General features: G+C 43.0%; 1 protein-coding gene across 1 annotated transcript; it reads right to left on the reverse strand.

Moving 5' to 3' along the window:
- Positions 1 to 950: 950 nt before the first annotated feature.
- On the reverse strand, positions 951 to 13,571 carry LOC103894705 (probable glutamate receptor). Its single transcript, XM_009274135.1, has 10 exons — positions 13,481 to 13,571; positions 9,700 to 9,731; positions 7,210 to 7,269; positions 6,224 to 6,403; positions 5,114 to 5,340; positions 4,154 to 4,251; positions 3,384 to 3,601; positions 2,590 to 2,815; positions 1,719 to 1,966; positions 951 to 1,150 (listed from the first exon to the last, which is right to left on the reverse strand). The coding sequence occupies exons 1-10, from the start codon at positions 13,551 to 13,553 to the stop codon at positions 1,049 to 1,051; spliced, it is 1,464 nt and encodes a 487-aa protein (XP_009272410.1). The 5' UTR covers positions 13,554 to 13,571; the 3' UTR covers positions 951 to 1,048.
- Positions 13,572 to 18,534: the final 4,963 nt, after the last annotated feature.

The raw sequence follows: 18,534 nt of genomic DNA on the forward strand, positions 1-18,534 counted from the left end.
TTTTCCTCTGTCAGATACACAGTACATAAATGGAGTGATTTAACCATGAATTTGCAAACCAGCATGTGCATGCATCAGTCATTCCCGCTCTGAAATGAAAACAGCTTAATTAGAAAACTACTTAATATGCAGCTGAGAACTGTTCCCCATGAATTTCAAAGATTCTTTGAGAGCAAGAGAATGATGCAAAATACCCATTGCTCACTGCCTCAACCTTTGCCTGGTGAACTTGTACTTCATTTTAATTGACTGATTACCAAGCTTCATGCTCTAGTACTGTTGGATTTCAACTATCAATCTTCTTCCTAAATAATTCTTGATCAGGTTAACTAAGACAGCTAAACAGGGAAATTTGTCCTATGACGGGAAGCTGACAAAGGACAAGTCCATGTCTTGCATTTCTTAAGTCCAGTAGTTCCTTAATTGCATGGTCTCCCCTTCTCGGGTTTTAGGCCACTGCAGAGAATGCAGTGAAGTCCTGCATTTTTGGGGTTTATGCAACAGTACTGTCGTTTCTGATTCAGAAATGACCTTCACAGTGACCAGCATCTTCTGCTTAGGAGAGGGGAAGAGTACAGTCTATTGATAACTAAAATGTTTAAGAAGCAGTTGTTCTTGATGAGAACAGTTGGATGAGAGCTTTAATTTTCAAGATCGTACCTCATACTGTAATTAGGAAGCAGAGGCTTCATATTAACCGATCCCAAGTCACTTACTCCTGCAGGCACTCACGTACTTACATAGTAAACTTCTAAACTAAATACGGATCCACCATCTTAGCCATCTCAACTTTATTTTACCAAGTTGTTAACCTCCCTTATTTTTAACAGTTACACTCTATCCCTTATCAATTTAAATTCTTCCAAGCCACTTAATTTTCTTCTGTACCCGGCTCCACCACCAATCCAGAAGTGCTCTCTGTGTGTGTTTGTAATTAGAAAACTAACACGCTAGACTTGCAGAAAAACATCTGTCTACGGTGATGTAATTCCTATGACATAGATATGGTATAAACCTAATACATGCCCATTCCTTAAGCAAAAAATTCTTAAGCGTTAGCCCTCCCTGAAGTCTCCTGGCTTTGTCTTGTGTTTTCCTTTATACGTAGACGAGTGCACATTTCTTCTGTGAAAACGGAGCAACAAGATTTCTGAAAAACAAAAGGGGAGGAAACAAGGGGGTGAGTTGTTCTGTGTCATAGAATCCACCTTTTAAGCGTGCACAACCCATCCATTGGGATGGATGGAGAACAGGAACACCAAGGTGCACATTCAGATACTAGTGCAGTTTCATTTACATGTGTTTTCCTGCTTGTCAAATGACTTAAGAATAGCCATACTTGGGAATAAACTTGTTATTGATGATTTACTGTCCTCTGTACACACTCAGCACATTGCAATGCAGTTTGGCTGCCCAGGAATTACAGTATATGTTTCTACTTAATATTTAGGTGCGGGGTGCGTATTTTATTATCATTACCTTGTGCAGGCTACAAAACTATCACACAGCCCAAGCTATGACATTTCAGAGATTTAAAGAGTAAATACATAGCATGTCTTCCCCCCTCACCCTCACCACACCACATTGCTTTCCTTTGAAAAAGCACGATCACTACAGGAATCCAGCATTGTACACAGCGGAGCACTGGTGCCTCGCTTGTCCATGCTAAGCAGAAGGGATACAGGGAGGCAGGACAGGAGATAACACCCATCACCTACCTTTACATGTCCAGCAGCATGTCTGCTCTTATTTGACAGCTCCACCACAGCTGCAATCACTCCCAGTGCAAGGCCAATTGCAAGAGTAAGGAAGAGCCCACCCAGAGCCTGGGGCTGCAGAGGACTCCATCTGTCTCTGCTCTTGTGAAGGCAACTGGTCTCCCACCACTTGTTTCGCAAGTAGTCAAGATCACCTGATTCACGCAGCTTGAGGACAGCAATGGAGAGCTTCTTAGTCCACAGGGATGCTGGCAGCAGTAGAAAGAAAGAGAGAAGAGTATGGGAGAGATCACAGCCACTGTAATTTTTAAGCAATCCGGTGCTATACTACCAAGCGGGGTTAGCTGGGTGCTGCTTCCCAGCTGTCAGCTGGTCATTCTGCAAACAGAATGCAACAGACTAAGCCAAGTGCCTTTCTTAGATAACAACCATTCCTATCCTATCCATAGAGGTACGATAATACTTGCAGAATAATGACCGAGTGAAGGTACTTTGAGAAATACAAGCAGTCATGCTCCACGAGAGAACAAACTGTCCACCCTGCTAACTGCATTAGGAGCTCTGCATTACTGGGACCGAAGCAAAACCAAAAAAACCCACAGGAACCAATGACACCCCTGAGAGTTGGAATTTTCTGCTCGTTACAGTTCAGAGTAAGAGTCAGCGAGTGCTAGTGATAATTCACCTACAGAATGAAAACGTTGCATAGCAGGGTTACCAATTTGTGCATACTAGATTACTAGCGTTAATGCAGAAAATGTGTACAAGTTTCAGGACTTGGCTATGCCGGGCTTTTTCCTCTCAATCTGCTACTTCAGACCCATGAAATCCAAGGGGAAAAGTGGGACAGAAGTGGTGCACGATGACTAACCTTTGGTAGTGGCAATGCCAAATCCTCTGGCTCCGATAACTTCAGGGGCCCTGATCAAATTGCAGTGCCTGGCAGCTGCAAGATCTTGAGAGATTGATTCACCGATGAAGGCATAGTTTGATTCCATCACACGTTGAACTGCTTCCTGGTAAGTTTTGACTAAAACGTGGTCTCGTCTCTTGTCCATATATTCATAGATCATCTGATGGATCGGATTCTTGGAGTTCTGCAGCCCAAAAACCCAAGTGTCAAACTGAAGTGTAAAACAATCATCCAAAAAAACCTGCATCTATGTGCAATGGCTGCAAAACAACTTGGAGAATAGGAGTGCTTAAACCATTGCCCTTTGAGCCCTCTGTACTGAAAACTAGCATATAGCTAGCACGGATTTTCTCTCTAATGCACAGTGTTACAGGGATACAAGTATTAAGTATTTCAAACCCACACCCCCCCAAAAACCACCTTTGCAGGCATCCAGTTAATGCATCCAGAAATTACCTACATCAGTTCTCGTGTTCAAGGTACACAAGGATAACCCCTGAAGACTAGCACCACTTTCTTAAAAGAGAATACACTATAAAAATATAGTCCTCTGCATGCTTTTCTCTCTGAGAAAAGGTAGAAGAGATGAACAAAACAGATACCAATCACATTATTTGAAGTATTACAGGAAAACTGATGGCGTCTACAGTGATGAGGGCGGTGTAAGGACCATTAGGCATGAGCTAGACACCTTGGCCCCAGCTTAGCAGTTCTGCGGCACCTGTGTATGTGCACAAGTAGATTCTCTGCACCTTGAAGAAGTAGAAAGTAGAGGAGCCATCCAGTGTCCCAAACTCAAGCTTTCTTTGCTTCACAAGATCTTCAAAAGTCTGGATTGGGAGCTGCTCACTGCCAGAGCTCAGCAGCGCGGTGAAGTTGGCGATGTAGGCAGCCAGCAAGGCGATGGTGAACAGCCACCAGACGGCAGCGATGACCCGCACAGAGAGCGCTTTGGGCCGGGGGGTTACACCTGCACGACCAGAGGAGCCGATAAAACGTATGGGAGGTGACATACGGTGAGAGAGAGCTGAAGAACTTTACATCCATGAGCCCGAGTTAAAGACTTCCTTTTAAATAACTGCAATAACAGCTTTGCCAAACTGCAAAACTTGCCCTGCAGCTATTTAATGCACAAGCCTGAAAAGACCTGCTACGGCTGGTTTGAACTGCATCAGTACTGCATGCAGCACAGAGTTGACACGACATCAGTGGCCACAACCAACAACAAAACACTCCACTCTACAAAGCACCAGTGCAATGGTTGACATTCCCTAGGGCAGTTGTTACAGCAAAAAATACGCATTCCCCAACTGAAGCCAGCCACCTGTACAATTCTGACAAGTCTGTAATCAAAACTCCCCAAAACGGGAGTTTTAGTGTTGCCAAGTGTCCCTACTGGAACATCTTTTCCCCTCAACAGGATAGCACACCAGAGTTACAGACAGATGGGAGCTGGATACACAATCAGCTTAAAAAACTACACTGCTCCCAGAGCTCCTTTGTTGCATTCCTCCCAGCTCACCTTGCAGGGCAAGCGCTCCTGCTCCAAACCAGAGGCTATTTAAGAAGGTAAAGTGGTTCTCTTCATTCTTTGGCTCATTCCATTCACAGGGGCTCAGTCTGTGGGAAAATGACAGGATAAAACCAGACATTCAGGAGGAAAAAAATTTAAATAATCCTGCAGTGTGACTGCAGCAGTGCAGATAGCCTGGAAATGCCCTTTCCTTCCACAGTAGCTCCTCCTTCACCTGAGTTCCAGTTTAACCAGTGCAGAGGAAAGTACTCCTGCTCAATGCCTCAAGTAGTTTGCAACAGTGATGGCTCAGGGGGTCCTGACACGGGTTTGCCAGACACTTTCTTCCCGAGCCATGGCATAATCCAGTCTCCCTGGCACACCTGAGTGGCAATATTGGCTCTGTTCTGTAATATCAGACTGAAGGCTGCTCCTTGGAACAAATCTTTACCTATAAAGATTGTGCATAAAACTAGAAAAGCAGCAGTGGAGCTTCTGTTCAAGACTGCAGCTGCAGAGAGCCTTAGTGCAGCCTAATCAAGAAAGGGGGAGAAAGCTGAATCTCCTGGGAAGGGGGTGGAGTGGTGGCAGAGAGAATCTCTTCCACAAGTCAGTGCAGGGGACAGTGCATGAAAATACACCAGGAGAGAGACCTGCACATAGGAACGTGGTCGTAGTTCAAAACAAACTGATAAAAATGAAAAAGAAGAGCTGAAGTACAAACACAGAGTCCTTTTAGCAACCCTAAGTAATCCACATCAAGAGATATTGTGCTCTTCGTGGGGAGATCCTACTCTTAATGCTGTCTTAATCTCACATGACTTAAGCTTTATTAGCCCTGGTTCTGGACCTGTACAGAAGGTTCCTCAAAGCAAAACGCACCCTGGTACTTTCTTTAAAACTGAGATCTCTTCATAGCTGAGAAAGCAGTTGACTTGAACAAAATCCGTGAAACAAATTCATTTATACCTGGCAACAAGAAAGAGGCAGAAGCACGTCAGCACATAAGCAAATAAAAGGCCAGTCCAGGTCTCCTTACTGAAAGGAGCCAAGAAGTGGAAGAAAGACATCTCCTGAGAGACAGTGTCTTTTCGAAGCAAGATTCCAATCCCAGTCTGCAGGAATGGTGTGGTGAAGGAGACCACCTCTTCCCTTGCTGATGTGACTGTCAATGGAGCCACTGCAATGTCTGCTTCCTATAAGATGGAGACAAAAAGTAATCAACCATCCAACCTACCTGAAGATTTCTGACACTCAGATAAGATGCTTCCCAAGCTGAGTGGGCAGATATCTACATGGCAAATCACTTCTCTGTGTCAACAGACAGCTACCATCTTAGACTGTATGCTCCAAGAAATAGGATAGTTTTCCATTTTGCATTGTTCATAGCGGGGTGCTGGTTGGTATCTGGGGCTTCTGGTTTCCTACTACAGCATCGCACACACAAGCTGAGGCTGTGCACCATGAACCACGTTGGTTTTGTCTACCAAAACCAGAAAGCATGTTCCTTTCTTTTTCTGGCTGCAGCATCTACTGACAGCTGGACACAGTACTGAGTTCAGAGGAGCAAAGAAGGTTTAATTCAAATGTTACCAACAGATGACAGAACGTTAGCCATAGGGAATGGCACACAATGGGGTAAGATGTGCATTCAGGTATCTCCTTAAAGAGTCTAAGGGATTACCATTCTGAAAGAGACAAGTTTCACCTAGTGGTTAAGTTCAAGGTAAGTTTTCCTTAAAGCCGTTATCTTTGTTTCATTAGTGAGCTAAGATGTCTGTACAGTCTCTCAGACCACAAAGAAACACTGGGTAGCCTCTGAGACAAGACAAGCACTGCACCAAGAGCACCTTGTTGTAACAATGATTTCCTGCTGTGGTCATTGTCTCCTTGTTCCTTAGTTTCCATATTTGCAGGACAAAACAACTACAAGTCTTGCTATTCATCCATTGTACACAACAGGCAGAATGACTCTAAGTAGCTCAGTCCCTGAGCACATTCTAATGAAGTCCAAGAGTTGCTAGCACTGTTCTTTCCTTCTAGAGCTGCAGTTTGTCAAAAATATAAATTGAAAATTACCTGTCTCAAAATCTCGCCAATCATCCCTGTCCAGTTCCCATTGGGAGAGACGGCACCGTACTGCCCATCTCCTACCACCTTCACCTTGTAGCTGAAGTGAAGCATTGCAGCCAGTGCTTTCAGCAAATCAATGCAGTATCCCTCCAGTTCTGCACTTCTCAACATGACATAAGGATCTTCCTGCATATTGAGGGAAAAATACACAATTACATGCTCCCATAGTCTGCAGTGCAACTGATTGTGAATTAAACCATTTTTTGGGCAAACCCTCCCCAAATACCTCTATCCACATTATTGGGGGGACAACATTTCCAAACTTGAGAGGTATTCACTGTAGTCACGTGCCACCACTAGTCATAGACTACAGCTCCAGCAGGACAGCTGCATTCTGCAAGCCACATCTACCACAGAAGTAAGTGATAATCTCTTCTCGGCCTAAAAGCCCAAATACATTTCATCTGGCCCATCAGAGCATCAGATGAGGGTCACATAGCGGTGCAGGACCTGACATCAGAATCAGAAAATCTACTGCTGCAGCTTCTTCTGAGTAGTCCTCCTTGTCTGCTGCATGTGGTAATGCATTTTCTTTTTTTTTCCTAGCCTGTTTTTAATGCCTGCACATGTGTGATCTTCACATGTTTCCACTGCGGGACAGAAACAACTTATAGGTAACATGACAATCCTTAGGTGTAGCTAAACAGAGTGAAGAGGCCTGGCTGTCTTCCCAGAGCAGTCATTTATAGAAGTGTATGCCCAGTCCATTTTGTGGGCTTTGATACCCCTCGAATCCTCCCATTGCAAGCTACAGACAGCTTGCACCTCTACACCACTGAGCCAGTGCTCCAAAAACACTATCTGTGATGAACAGGAATATCAGTGTCAAAGACAGCCCAAAAAAGTGCCTGCAAATATATGGGTGGGAAAAAAAGGCAAAGTATAATTCCAGCTATCTCCCAGGCACTATCAGTGTTGTGTCACTGCCTTACCAGGATTGTTGTGACAATCAAAGTTGGAAGACCCTCTTCTCGTCCCCTTGAGTCAGTGCCCTGCAAATCAAAAAATGAAGACGAAATAATTGGATTTCAAAGTCCCAGACATGGCCCCACTTCACTAGGGCTTACATTATGTCTTGGGGTGGGTGTTGGGGGTGGGTGTGCATGTGTTAAACCAGCTATAAATCTGCCCCTGTACACTGCAGCAATCTCACCACCACCGTTCCCTAACAGTAATTAATAAATCACAAGCATTTCACTTTATTGCATGTTGTCAGCACACTTTGTCCAAATAAAAATCACTTTAAATGTTGTTACAATTCTTCAGATACCCAGTGCATACAGTCTGCCAAAGAGATCAATTCATGTTGCTGACAAAACAGCAGCCAATTAAGGTCTCATTAGAGAGCAATTCCAGGAGAGACAGAACAGTAGGACACCTGAGAGGAGGAGGAGAGGAAATGTGGATTCACTTCTGCACAGAACGCTGAATTCAAGAGTACATCTTCCAACCTTACAGAGTCACACAACTCGCGATGATTTCTGATCAGTACTACTTCGGAACAATTCAAGCTTTTACCAGTAAAGCAGTCTAATTCTGTAAGATTTGGTGGTCTTAAGTGTATCCCTTTATTCTAAAATTACACAGTAATGTTGCTAGACAGAGTGAGAGAGCGTGTGTGTGTGTGTGCGCGTGCAGCACAAGATCGGCAAAAGAAGCTCCAGTTCTTCCAGAAGCTGAATGATCTTGTTTCAATTCTCTCTTTGCAATGGAAGGATTTGAGGGATGAGCTTTGTCTTTGAAACTGTGATCAGAAGTTACCTAACGCAGAGTGTTCTGGCAGCAAAGTTTTTATTGCCAGATAAGCCACAATTTGCTCTTAGATAAAAGCAAAAAAGTCACATTTCTTTTCAGGTCTGTTTAAAATATTTATGTCTACTGAACAAAAAGGTGAATAAAACAAAAGACCAAAAAATCCTGGCCTATGCCTCTCACTTGGCTTCACCCACTAGTTATTGAAGGTTTCAAAGTGGTTCTTTAAAAAATCTCTACAACATACTACAACTTTTGTAAATATACCAGAAAAGTATTTTATTGGGCAAAAGTTGCAGGGTTTCGGTAGCAGGAGGGTGGGTAGGGGTGGCCTCTGCAGGAGGGCACGAACTGCCCAGTGCTGGACACAGCTGTTTCAAGCTGGCTTAGAAATGGACAAAACAGACCCACAGTGCACCAAAACTGAATGAATCGGACAAGTTTATGGTGCCTATGCAAAAACTTCTTTAAGAAAGGGCGGTAACCACTGGATGAGAGACAAGGCTAGAGCAGGAAGAGACACAAAAGACAATGTCAGGTCAGGAGAGTTGCCCAAGCAGGGGGAAAGGAGAAGTAAGAAAGCTACCAGAGCAGAAGGGACAGCAGAGTGGGAGAAAGGCCAAAGAAGAAGAGCCGCCCCAAGAAGGGACAGGGAGGAGATGCAGGAGGAGGTACAACTGTAACGGGGCTGCAGTCAGTGGAGAAACCTGCACAGAAGCGACTGAGTAGGAACCACAAAACACTGACCCCAATTCTCCTGTGCTGCTTTGCTGCCTCACCAGAGGGACTGAGTATAAAATGCGTGCAGTGAGGGGACTGAAGACCAGGGAGAGGGGAGGACAAGAGGGCAGTTGAGATGTGTTTCTTTGGGATTTGATTTTTTTGTTTGTGTTTATTTCTCAATGCTAGAATCAACAATTGGAGGTTTATGCTAATTGAAACATTTAAATTTGACAAGCTTCCCAAAAACTCTTTTAGGCACGTGACAGGCATCCAGCACGCTTTGAGATTGAGAAACGAGCTGAGATTCAGGTGACAGAAATTCTATCTCTACCTATGCCATTTGGACAATTAATTTCATTTCCTAATGCTACCATAACCAACTCTCCCACCATTTTTGAGTGGAAAGTCTTTAGAACAAATACTGTCCTGCACTATGTGAGTATATACACGTTCTAGCAGGTTAGATTTTAAGTGACATTTGCCATCTTTCTGCTAAAGCCTGAGGAATTACATCCCACGCAGACCCTTTTTACATTAAGTGGAAACTTCTGGAAATAAAACACACAAGAACTAATAAAGGTGTATCTGCATGTTCATATGTGTCTGAATTTTGTTCGATGTTAAGAAGTATATAAAGATCATAAGTGATGCAATGATTCTGACGTTTAAATTCTATAAGCCATGAAGACAGGACTATAGGCAGGTTCTTCCCTGGGGCATGACTGAATTTTGAATTCTGGACAAAAGATTGAGTAAAAAAAAGCATAGACACACAGACAGACTTAGAAATGACCATCCCTAGCCATGAAAGGTATATTTAAAATAATAATTCCTCACAGATTAAAAGCATTGCACACTATGACCACATCTATTTCTGGATTTAAAATGTAAGACCTTTTGCACATATGCCTTTATAGGTAGCTCTGCACCAATGAACTCAAACATACCTTTCCCACAGCATCATCATTCCTTGTAGTTCCTGAAAAAAACCAACAACAAAATCAACTTCTTGTAGGGCTTATATTTACAGCTCCTTAAAAATGAAGTTTCATACCCTCATTTCATATTGCACTTAAATAAACAGAATGATTGTCCTTGACTCACAAGCTCACAGTGCAGTTGACTTGCAGCAGTTTTGTCAAGTTTGTTTCCTCATTCACAGCACAGTATTACTGTGAAACAAACAGAAGCAGAAACAGACACAGCCAGATTCAGGCTGTAGAAGGTTCTAATTGTAACTTAATGATTATGACTGTCACTCACACACTGAGGAATGGATTCTGCAGAATCCATTGCCTTATTTCCTTATTGCCCTCCCTGACAAGGTGAAAAGCCAGCTCTCCCGCTACTTCGCACAACTAAGATTTCCCCATAAATCCTGCAAAACCTTGTCTATACCCCTAAGGAAAAGCCCTGTAAACAACCAAAAGTTCATCACCATTAAGTTCCAAGACACTAGGTTTTCTTATTCTTCCCTTCCCCTCTTAATTATAGGTTCCTACTGTCAAAGCAGCCAAAGGGGTTGCAACCACTGGGGTAGAAACCCTTCTCCACCACGTCCTACTCTGTTCCCCCCTCAAATTATAAGCACCCTGACTTTTCATTCCTGTGAAAATTAAAACCTCCAAAAGGGCCATGACCAAAACCAGGAACCAACAGCAACAGTGCTAAAGAAAGAGGGACCAGGAAACCTGTCTTGTGTTGCCGGTTCTCTGTATCCCATCAAGGAATAGAGAGTAAGGGAAGTACATAAAATTGACAGTACTGAGATCGAGAGCCAGTGCAACCCTGTAGACTGCATTGGAGTGAACACCAATGCATTTGATGTCAAATCGTCAAATCCGCTATTGACCTTTTCTGTATTACTTCTCCTTCCTATGCCTCAGTTTCCCATTTGTAAAACAAAGGTAACAATACTCCCTTCTTTGCTAAAAACACCAAGATCCACCCGTAAAAGTACTATTATTGTGGTTAATCATGCTTCTGGGTTCTACAAGTCCTGTTAAATTATTTGATCCACAACTTCCCTTTTCATAATACTCAGGAGAATACCTCAATCCCACCCCAGCTGCAAGACAGCTAAACTACAATGATTGAGATGCTGAATTAAACCCATAATTGTGTCAATATATGACTCATTAATTGCCCAGGATGTTTTTTCTAGAATGTGCACAGCATTGCTCCTTGGAATCAAAGAATTCACAGTGCAAGAGCCAAAAATCCCTCAAGATAAAACAAAAAATTTAGGGTGTTTTCACTCTTTCAAGCAAAAGCTGTGAGTTTTTCATTAAATATAACAACATATTCATTCATTATGTATTATTCATTCTTTGGTTTTGCATTTTCTGGCCTTGTGCTGAACTCTACATTATTGTAAAACAAAACCTGCTTTTTCCCTCTCCACTACAGTTCTCCATGGGAGCTGGAAATCTTCACAAAGGAGTTCTCTTGTCTCCCTTTAGAAACTCATTAAAGCCAGTAAAAGCTTTTTGAGCCTCCTTTTTGAAGACCTGCTAGGGTTTCTTGGAAGAAAACAGCCTGTACTGAGAGCTTCAGCTCCCCCACAGTGGCACTGGATGCAGCTGTTTAAAGCCCCATTGTAAGAACTCCTGAAAGGACCATAAGTAATCGAGTTGCAGCACTAACTCAAAGTTCATTGCAGTGACACTTCTCAGAAGCCAAGTCCTCATTGTGAGGATCCTTTGTGAGAGTCTACAAAAACATAAGACAAAGAAAAAAGGCTCATCCCTCCACTCTTGTTCCCCAAAGGCTGGTGGCTGCAGGAAATGACTGGTTGCAAAAATCAGCCTTGTCCTTACCCCTTCTATTCTGAGCATGCCCAGCCGTCTAATGGGAGATGAATCCCTGCTTAACTTCAATCATAGAATGGTTCGGGTTGGAAGGGACCTTACAGATCATCTAGTTCCAAGCCCTCTGCCGTGGGCAGGGACATCCTCAACTCAATCAGGTTGCTCAGAGCCCCGGCCAACCTGACCTTGAATGTTTCCACGGATGGGGCATCCACCACCTCTCTGGGCAACCTGTGCCAGTGTTTCACCACCCTCAAATCTCTGGGCAACCTGTGCCAGTGCCTCACCACCCTCATAGTGAAGAATTTCTTCCTTGTATCTAGTCTAAATCTACCCTCTTTCAGTTTAAAGCCATTACCCCTTGTCCTATCACTACATGCCCTTGTAAAAAGCCCTTCTCCAGCTTTCTTGTAGGCCCCCTTCAGGTACTAGAAGGCTGCTCTAAAGTTTCCTCGGAGCCTTCTCTTCTCCAGGCTGAACAACCCCAACTCTCTCAGCCTGTCTTCAGAGGAGAGGGGCTCCAGCCCTCTGATCGTCTTCGTGGCCCTCCTCTGGACTTACTCCAACAGGTCCATGGCCTTCTTATGCTGGGGGCCCCAGAGCTGAACGCAGTACTCCGGGTGGGGTCTCACGAGAGCGGAGTAGAGGGGGAGAATCATCTCCCCCGACCTGCTGGTCATGCTTCTTCTGATGCAGCCCAGGATACAGTTGACTTTCTGGGCTGCAAGCGCACGTTGCCAGGTCATGTTGAAAAAGCTTGTAGCACTGTTAAGAACTGGCCACCTCACCCCAATTTTCTACCTCATCCTCCCTCTCTAGGCTAGTACTCTTGCCTTTGCATCCTTTGCCAGCATTTCCCCTTTTGCAGCTTGTGACCAGGAGAGATAGCTGAACTAAAAGAGGAGGCGATGGGTCAGGTGGATTACAGTTTTGGAGTACACTGGGACATACAGGATGAGAGAATTCTCAGTATGAGAGAATTTGACCATCGTCACAGAAGCAAATGCCTGAAGTATCTGTAACCTGAGGTGAACTGCTGCTACCATAGCTATGCAATTACCAGCTCTGGGTAGATAGGAGATGCGTGTGTGAGATGGACAGGAGAGACAGCAGAGGAAGTGAAGTTGCTCTCCCAACCCTCTAAACAGAGAACTGATTTTTATCTCCCAATAATTTTGCAAGGCCAAGCTACTCCTTAGCCTGAGTCTGGACTCCAGGCATAGAACACCAAAAAGCCACAATAAGATCGAAACAATAGCATTGTTGTTTAGTTGCAAAAGCAAGCTTCCCAGCTCCTCACACTGAAAGCAAAGCGTGATCCAACTGGCTGAGCACTGTGAAGAAGTCCCTGGCAGGCTCCTACTACGGTCCCTTAGGAACTTCAGGGGGAACGTAGCGTTACCCTTTGCCTACAAGAAGTATGGGGACTCACAGAGCTGACAACTTCAATGCACTAAATCCCCTCTTCTTCCCAAAACATGCCGTGAGCAGAGGGGCTAAACAAGTAACATGCAAAACATTACTCACAGAAGAACAAGTTAATCAGCGTATCTTGCTGCAATTCAAGGGACCATAGACTCAAAGAAGTGCAGCTTTAACCACAATAATGGTGTTCAAGGATAACTAACCACCCTTGTTCTAGGCTTTTTCATCTTCCCTGATCTCTGGGAAATCATCTGATTTGCAGCCATAGCAGCAAAGACACTTAGCAGCAGCACTCATAACATGATAAAGTCACAATCACAAGCTGTAACAAGGTAGGCCCTGGTGATGTCTTAATAACCAATTCAAAAGCAAATTCTTAGATTAAGACAAAATCCTGCAAGCACTAGCAGTTAAAGACTGAAAGAATTAACACACTGTAAAGAACAAAAACCAGATTTGGATGCAGCCAGCATTTTTGGATCATTTTTCTCACCTGTCTGGCTTGATTCTCTCAGGAGCAGCATGGTTGTAATCACACAGAACATGAAGTGAAGACCTTTGTCCATTGGAGCAGAAATATCTACTGTCTAAAGGAAACTTCCTGCTAGAGATGAAAGGCAAGTAGTTAAAGCTGGTTTTACAGTTCCTCATTGCTGGATTAAAATCAGTCCTGGATTTTCTGCACCTCATTCTGAAGAGTCCCAATTCAAACAAAGGTCTCCAGGTGAAAACACAGTCACTTCTGAGACCAGCCATAACAAATACTAGAGAAAAGATTCTGGTGAACACTTCACTGCACCAAAAAGGATGTGACAAACTTATAAAGTGGATTTATCCCCTGGTTGTTGCACTGTTCCTCTTCCAGTCAGCTCTCCACAAAGGAGAGGCATGCCACAATCAGTGTGCAGGCTGTGGAGAGAGGCAGCTGTAGGTGTGTGCAGTAACAAGGGGCTGGAAGAGACACGCACCCATGGGTTCGCAGGGAAAGGAAAGGAAGCAACTGAAGTGGACTGCTCCTGAGTACTAGGCCCTTACGCTCTGAGAAATGGGAAGGTGCTATTAAAGAAATTTTAGTAGCCAGTTGAGGCACTAATAGAACAGCCTCCTCCAGGAGGTTCTCATCTGGGGGGCTTAAAAGCAAAACCTTAATGTCACTTTCCATTTGGGCTGCAGAAAACCAAGGTGTTTATTTCATTTGCACCAAAATGATCTGAAACAAAGCTGTTTCACCCTGCATCAAGAGACATGAGAAATTGTTTCTGAAGCCCTCTTTTGTCTCAATCTCCTACTCTTAACTGAATAAGGAAAAAGGGGTAGGGGGGAGGAGGGTGAAAACCAGCATATTTTATTAACTTTTTCATTTCAAACTCTGCAACAAAATTTCTGCATGGCTTGAAATAATTGTACATTTGCATTGTAAAAGAGCAACAGAACTATGAAAAACAATCAATGCCAGGTTATATTAAGTCTCAAGCTGCTGCAGTATTTTTGATTGCATTTGTCATCATAGTGTCAAACAAGGTTCAGGACACCATTACACCAGAAACCATAAAAATGGTATTAAAAATGTCCAAGAAAACTTACCATTTAGGAGACTATGTAGGCAAAAAAAATCCTACATATGGTATTACTTGCTTCTGACTGATGCTCAGAAAACACTGGTTTCAGTTAATCTTACCTCATCAACTTTTATGAAGTTTTCCCCAAACCTGTACTCCTCTGAAAACTCTTGACATTACAGGTCAGTAGTTTCCCTCACTCATTTTCTCCACATTTTTCACCTAACTAGAGAGGTGAATGAAATTTACACGGAAGATTCTTTCTGGGTTAAATTTAAATGCTGTCTTTTTTGTTGTTGTTGTAAAAAATACTTCAAAATTGGAATGTTTTGATCCTCATGAAAGCATCAAAGGAGAGGACTGACATTTGAGTTATGGATCAGCCTACATTTTCTAAAAAGTAATTATAGAATATAGACAAAGTGGTAGCTACTGTTAGCTGTTGCCAGAGCAGCACATGAACTGAACAGCTAAATCACCCACCAGGGCACATAATGGAAAAGCAGCAGTAGTCTTCAGGTTGAGCCAGTGAGGAACCGCGTTTTTCTTGGTAGATTTAACCTGTAGATTACTGCTACTTTTTCCTTACAATTCGGTACATACTACAAAGTGATCTTTATTTCAAGTGGCCTTCTTCAAACCTAATCAGAGCTGGTAATACATTGCTTGCACCACCTTGAAAAGAAAGAGTTGTTAACACACTGGCTGCTGACTGTCTAAAAGAACAAATAGAGTGTAAATACGTGCAAAAAAGAATTTTTGCAAAGGCTAATACACTTTCCTAGCTCTAATTTAGTACTAGAGTAATTTAAGGACAAACGGAATCAGTTAGAGAGAGAATAACGGGAGAGCAGAGGGGTTTAGTGCCTCCCAGTGTGTAAGAATTCCTTAGATACCGCTTAAATTAACCATTGCAATATCCATTCACCATCTACCTGAGGAGGTACTACAAAGTTTTCTCATGCTGGCTTTACAGCAAAACAAACTAAGGATTAAAAAAGTTACTTTGCTAGAACCAGCTCTCATTCCTCAGAAGGTTTTCAGTCTTTCAAAATGTAAATAAAAAAAGACAACATTACTCCTCAACCAGTCTTCTGTACGCAGTGCTGAAGGAAGGCATCAGTATTAAGACAGCAGTGGAAAAGATGAACAACCATCAGCTAGGAAGGTGACAGCCTGTTGCACACAGGCTTTGATCCTCGTCATCTAGAACAAGAACAGCAGTGATTGAAGGCAGTATCTCACTTACAGCAATTCCTTTAGTCTTTCCTAGTTCCGTTTGTCTGACTGGGTACTAGCAGAAGCAACTCGATGAACAGGCACAATGCAACTGCTGGAACACTGAATGCTCACAGGCATTCAACGCTATTATAAAGATAAAAGAGAGGGAGGAGCCAGGCTGAGGGGCTTCTGCAGAACATGCCAGCTCGTACTGCAGACTCTAGGGGCACCTTGGGTTTTGGGAAAGAGAGGAGGAGACTACACCCAGCAAAAAGACAATGTTTGGAAGCAGTTTGGTCCAGCAGCTGAATACTACATCGAGACTCAGAAAACACTATTACTGGCCTGCTGCGTGGTCCTGTAAAAGCCCTCTCTCTTTAGAATAGTGTTCTATCAAACTGTGCCCATTTCTCCTGTTTATTGATACCGTAAGCTGCTCAAGACTTTCTCCACTCTGCGACTGTCTCAGGAGATCAGCTGGGGGACTCATGTATAGCACCAAAAAACCCCCAAACTGTTACATACATCTAGTATTTCCTCGCGATGACTAGACAGCTGAAGGAAGGCCTGAGCTTCAAGGTAAACCATTAAATTCCTCTCTGGGCAGCACAGTTCTGTTTAATACACAGGCACAGAAGTGAAATTCCTGTCCCCTTCATCCTTCCATTTACTAGTTTCACTTCAAAAGTGAGCTAAGTACAGTGCTGCCAAATGGCTGATTCTGTTGGGCCAGGTAATTTATTGATACACGCATCACGGCACTGTAATAACAAAGAAGTGCCTTCACAGGAATTCAGCAGAGTAAACTATTACAACTCATCCTGCAGGGGAGTTGGAACTTGTCCACACTTAAGTAAGAAACAAAAATTTACACCCTACTTAATTTTAAGCACTGTTCAAGATGGAAAACTCTCCAGCAGCTTGCACATCTTGGCCTTCTTCCCTAAGCTTTTTCTATAATGCCACTGAGTAAATCAATTATGAAACATCAACACAGCTTGCCTTCTGCAGAGTCAAAAATTGCTTACATTTCAATTAAAAATGCTTAGAAGACTGCATTTGGTGAAGCTTGCCCTAACAGAGTTCAAGGGCTTGACTCATAGCTCACCGCAATTAAGGGGAGTCCTTAGATCACTTTTAATGCACTGCAGACCCCAGATGGTGTAAATCATTCCTGCAATATAAATTATGGCAAGATGCTAAGACATGTTATAAATAATAATTACATCCTCTCTATAGGACAAAAGAGAAAAAGAATCCAGAAAGATCTATTCACCTTGAATTTCTCTCGAAGACTTTGACCTGTTTACAGGTTCATTTCCAGCTGCTATCTTTGGTAGTTTGAATGTGATTTGTTCTTCACATTCTTACCTGATAGCTATGTCCTAGAGATTTTGGCAAAGGGCTGCAGGTAGGGGGAATTTAGCAAAAAACCAGATAGGCTGAGGTTTCCAGCTGCTTTTCAGGAATATTTTCTAGGCTTTAAAAAGATGCACATTATGGTATGTGATTTCTCACAGCTGGCAGCTAATGAGGGCTGATAAGCTCAACTACAAGCAGCTGAAAGCATGTCAGCACAGACAAAATCAGATTTTAAAGACAATCAAATGTTCATCATCAGTGTTCTTAAACACTAAGTTGGAGGAATACAGACCATAAATCCCAAGTCCAGCCATGTATGATACACTGCTTGTAATTTGGAAACTTCGGACTTCTAATCTTACAGTTTAATGAACTGAAAAACACATACGACAAGTCTGAGGCCTCACAGGAAGATCTCTGGACAAGGGAATATACTTGCTGTCTCTGTACAAGCCAGCAGGAATAGATACAAAATGGGCTTTCTCTAGGCAGCATTATCGATTTGATTGATGGATGAGGTATAGCCAAGGAGGTGTTCTCACACATTAGTAGAACCCCCCTACCCATGCTGCCTTTCTCTCTCTATCCTCATTCAGCAGTTTAATTGTCAGACTATCAGACCTATCTCAGTAGCTTTTCAATCAGTCACTGACCTTCTTGAAGAATAATGATTTCAACTGCCTTTCTGAATTCCTTCACACCTGCAGCCAGGCTTTTGTTCCATTGCGTGACATCCTGAATGTAGCACATAAACAATCATTGTGCTGTATTAGCAAGTGCCTCTGGCCTAGATTTAGATGCCTCCTATGGATTCCTAAGTCTGTTGTACTACAGGTGTGTGATTCTAGCAAAAATTTGCAGCTAGATGCAAATGGCAAGCAATGATTACCACAAAGTGAATCTATATGGCAAGCAATGATTACCACAAAGTGAATGTTACTACCTTAGCAGATGGCACGCACTCACCACTGTGGTTTCATGCTCACCCTGTGTCTACATTGTATCTGCCCGCAATTTCACATGGAGGAGGAAGAATCTGCTTTTTCATCTTGATTATCATATGAACGGTAGAGAAGATCATCAAGAGATTAAGAGCAGTGAAGCATTCATAAAATGAAAATCAGTGCTGCTTGGAACCTCAACTCCTGACTCCCTCCACTGTTACCGAATCTTTATCACTTTCCTTACCATTTTAGATAGCACCCTGCCTGCAGAGGAGATCTGAATAAGCGATTTTCCTCCTCCTCGATGAAGACCGGATGAATGAAGAGCAAAACTGGTTAGTAAGCTTGTGCTACTCAACCATGTAGGTACCATGAAATAAATTCCATTCATAGGAATAAATGGACACATCATTAATGGTCTTATGCAGCATAACAAAACAAGCTGTAAAGGTAGTTACTAT

The sequence above is a fragment of the Aptenodytes forsteri genome, unplaced genomic scaffold, assembly GCF_000699145.1.
Source record: "Aptenodytes forsteri isolate BGI_AS27 unplaced genomic scaffold, ASM69914v1 Scaffold16, whole genome shotgun sequence".
Taxonomy (NCBI): Eukaryota; Metazoa; Chordata; class Aves; order Sphenisciformes; family Spheniscidae; genus Aptenodytes; species Aptenodytes forsteri.

Excerpts from the sequence above, each read along its gene's own strand:
- LOC103894705 (XM_009274135.1), bottom strand. The coding sequence starts at position 13,553 with ATGGACAAAGGTCTTCACTTCATGTTCTGTGTGATTACAACCATGCTG. Across the intron at positions 7,270-9,699 it reads ATGATGATGCTGTGGGAAAG|GGCACTGACTCAAGGGGACG; the intron begins GTATGTTTGAGT and ends TTTGATTTGCAG. Across the intron at positions 1,151-1,718 it reads ATGCTGCTGGACATGTAAAG|AAATCTTGTTGCTCCGTTTT; the intron begins GTAGGTGATGGG and ends TTTGTTTTTCAG.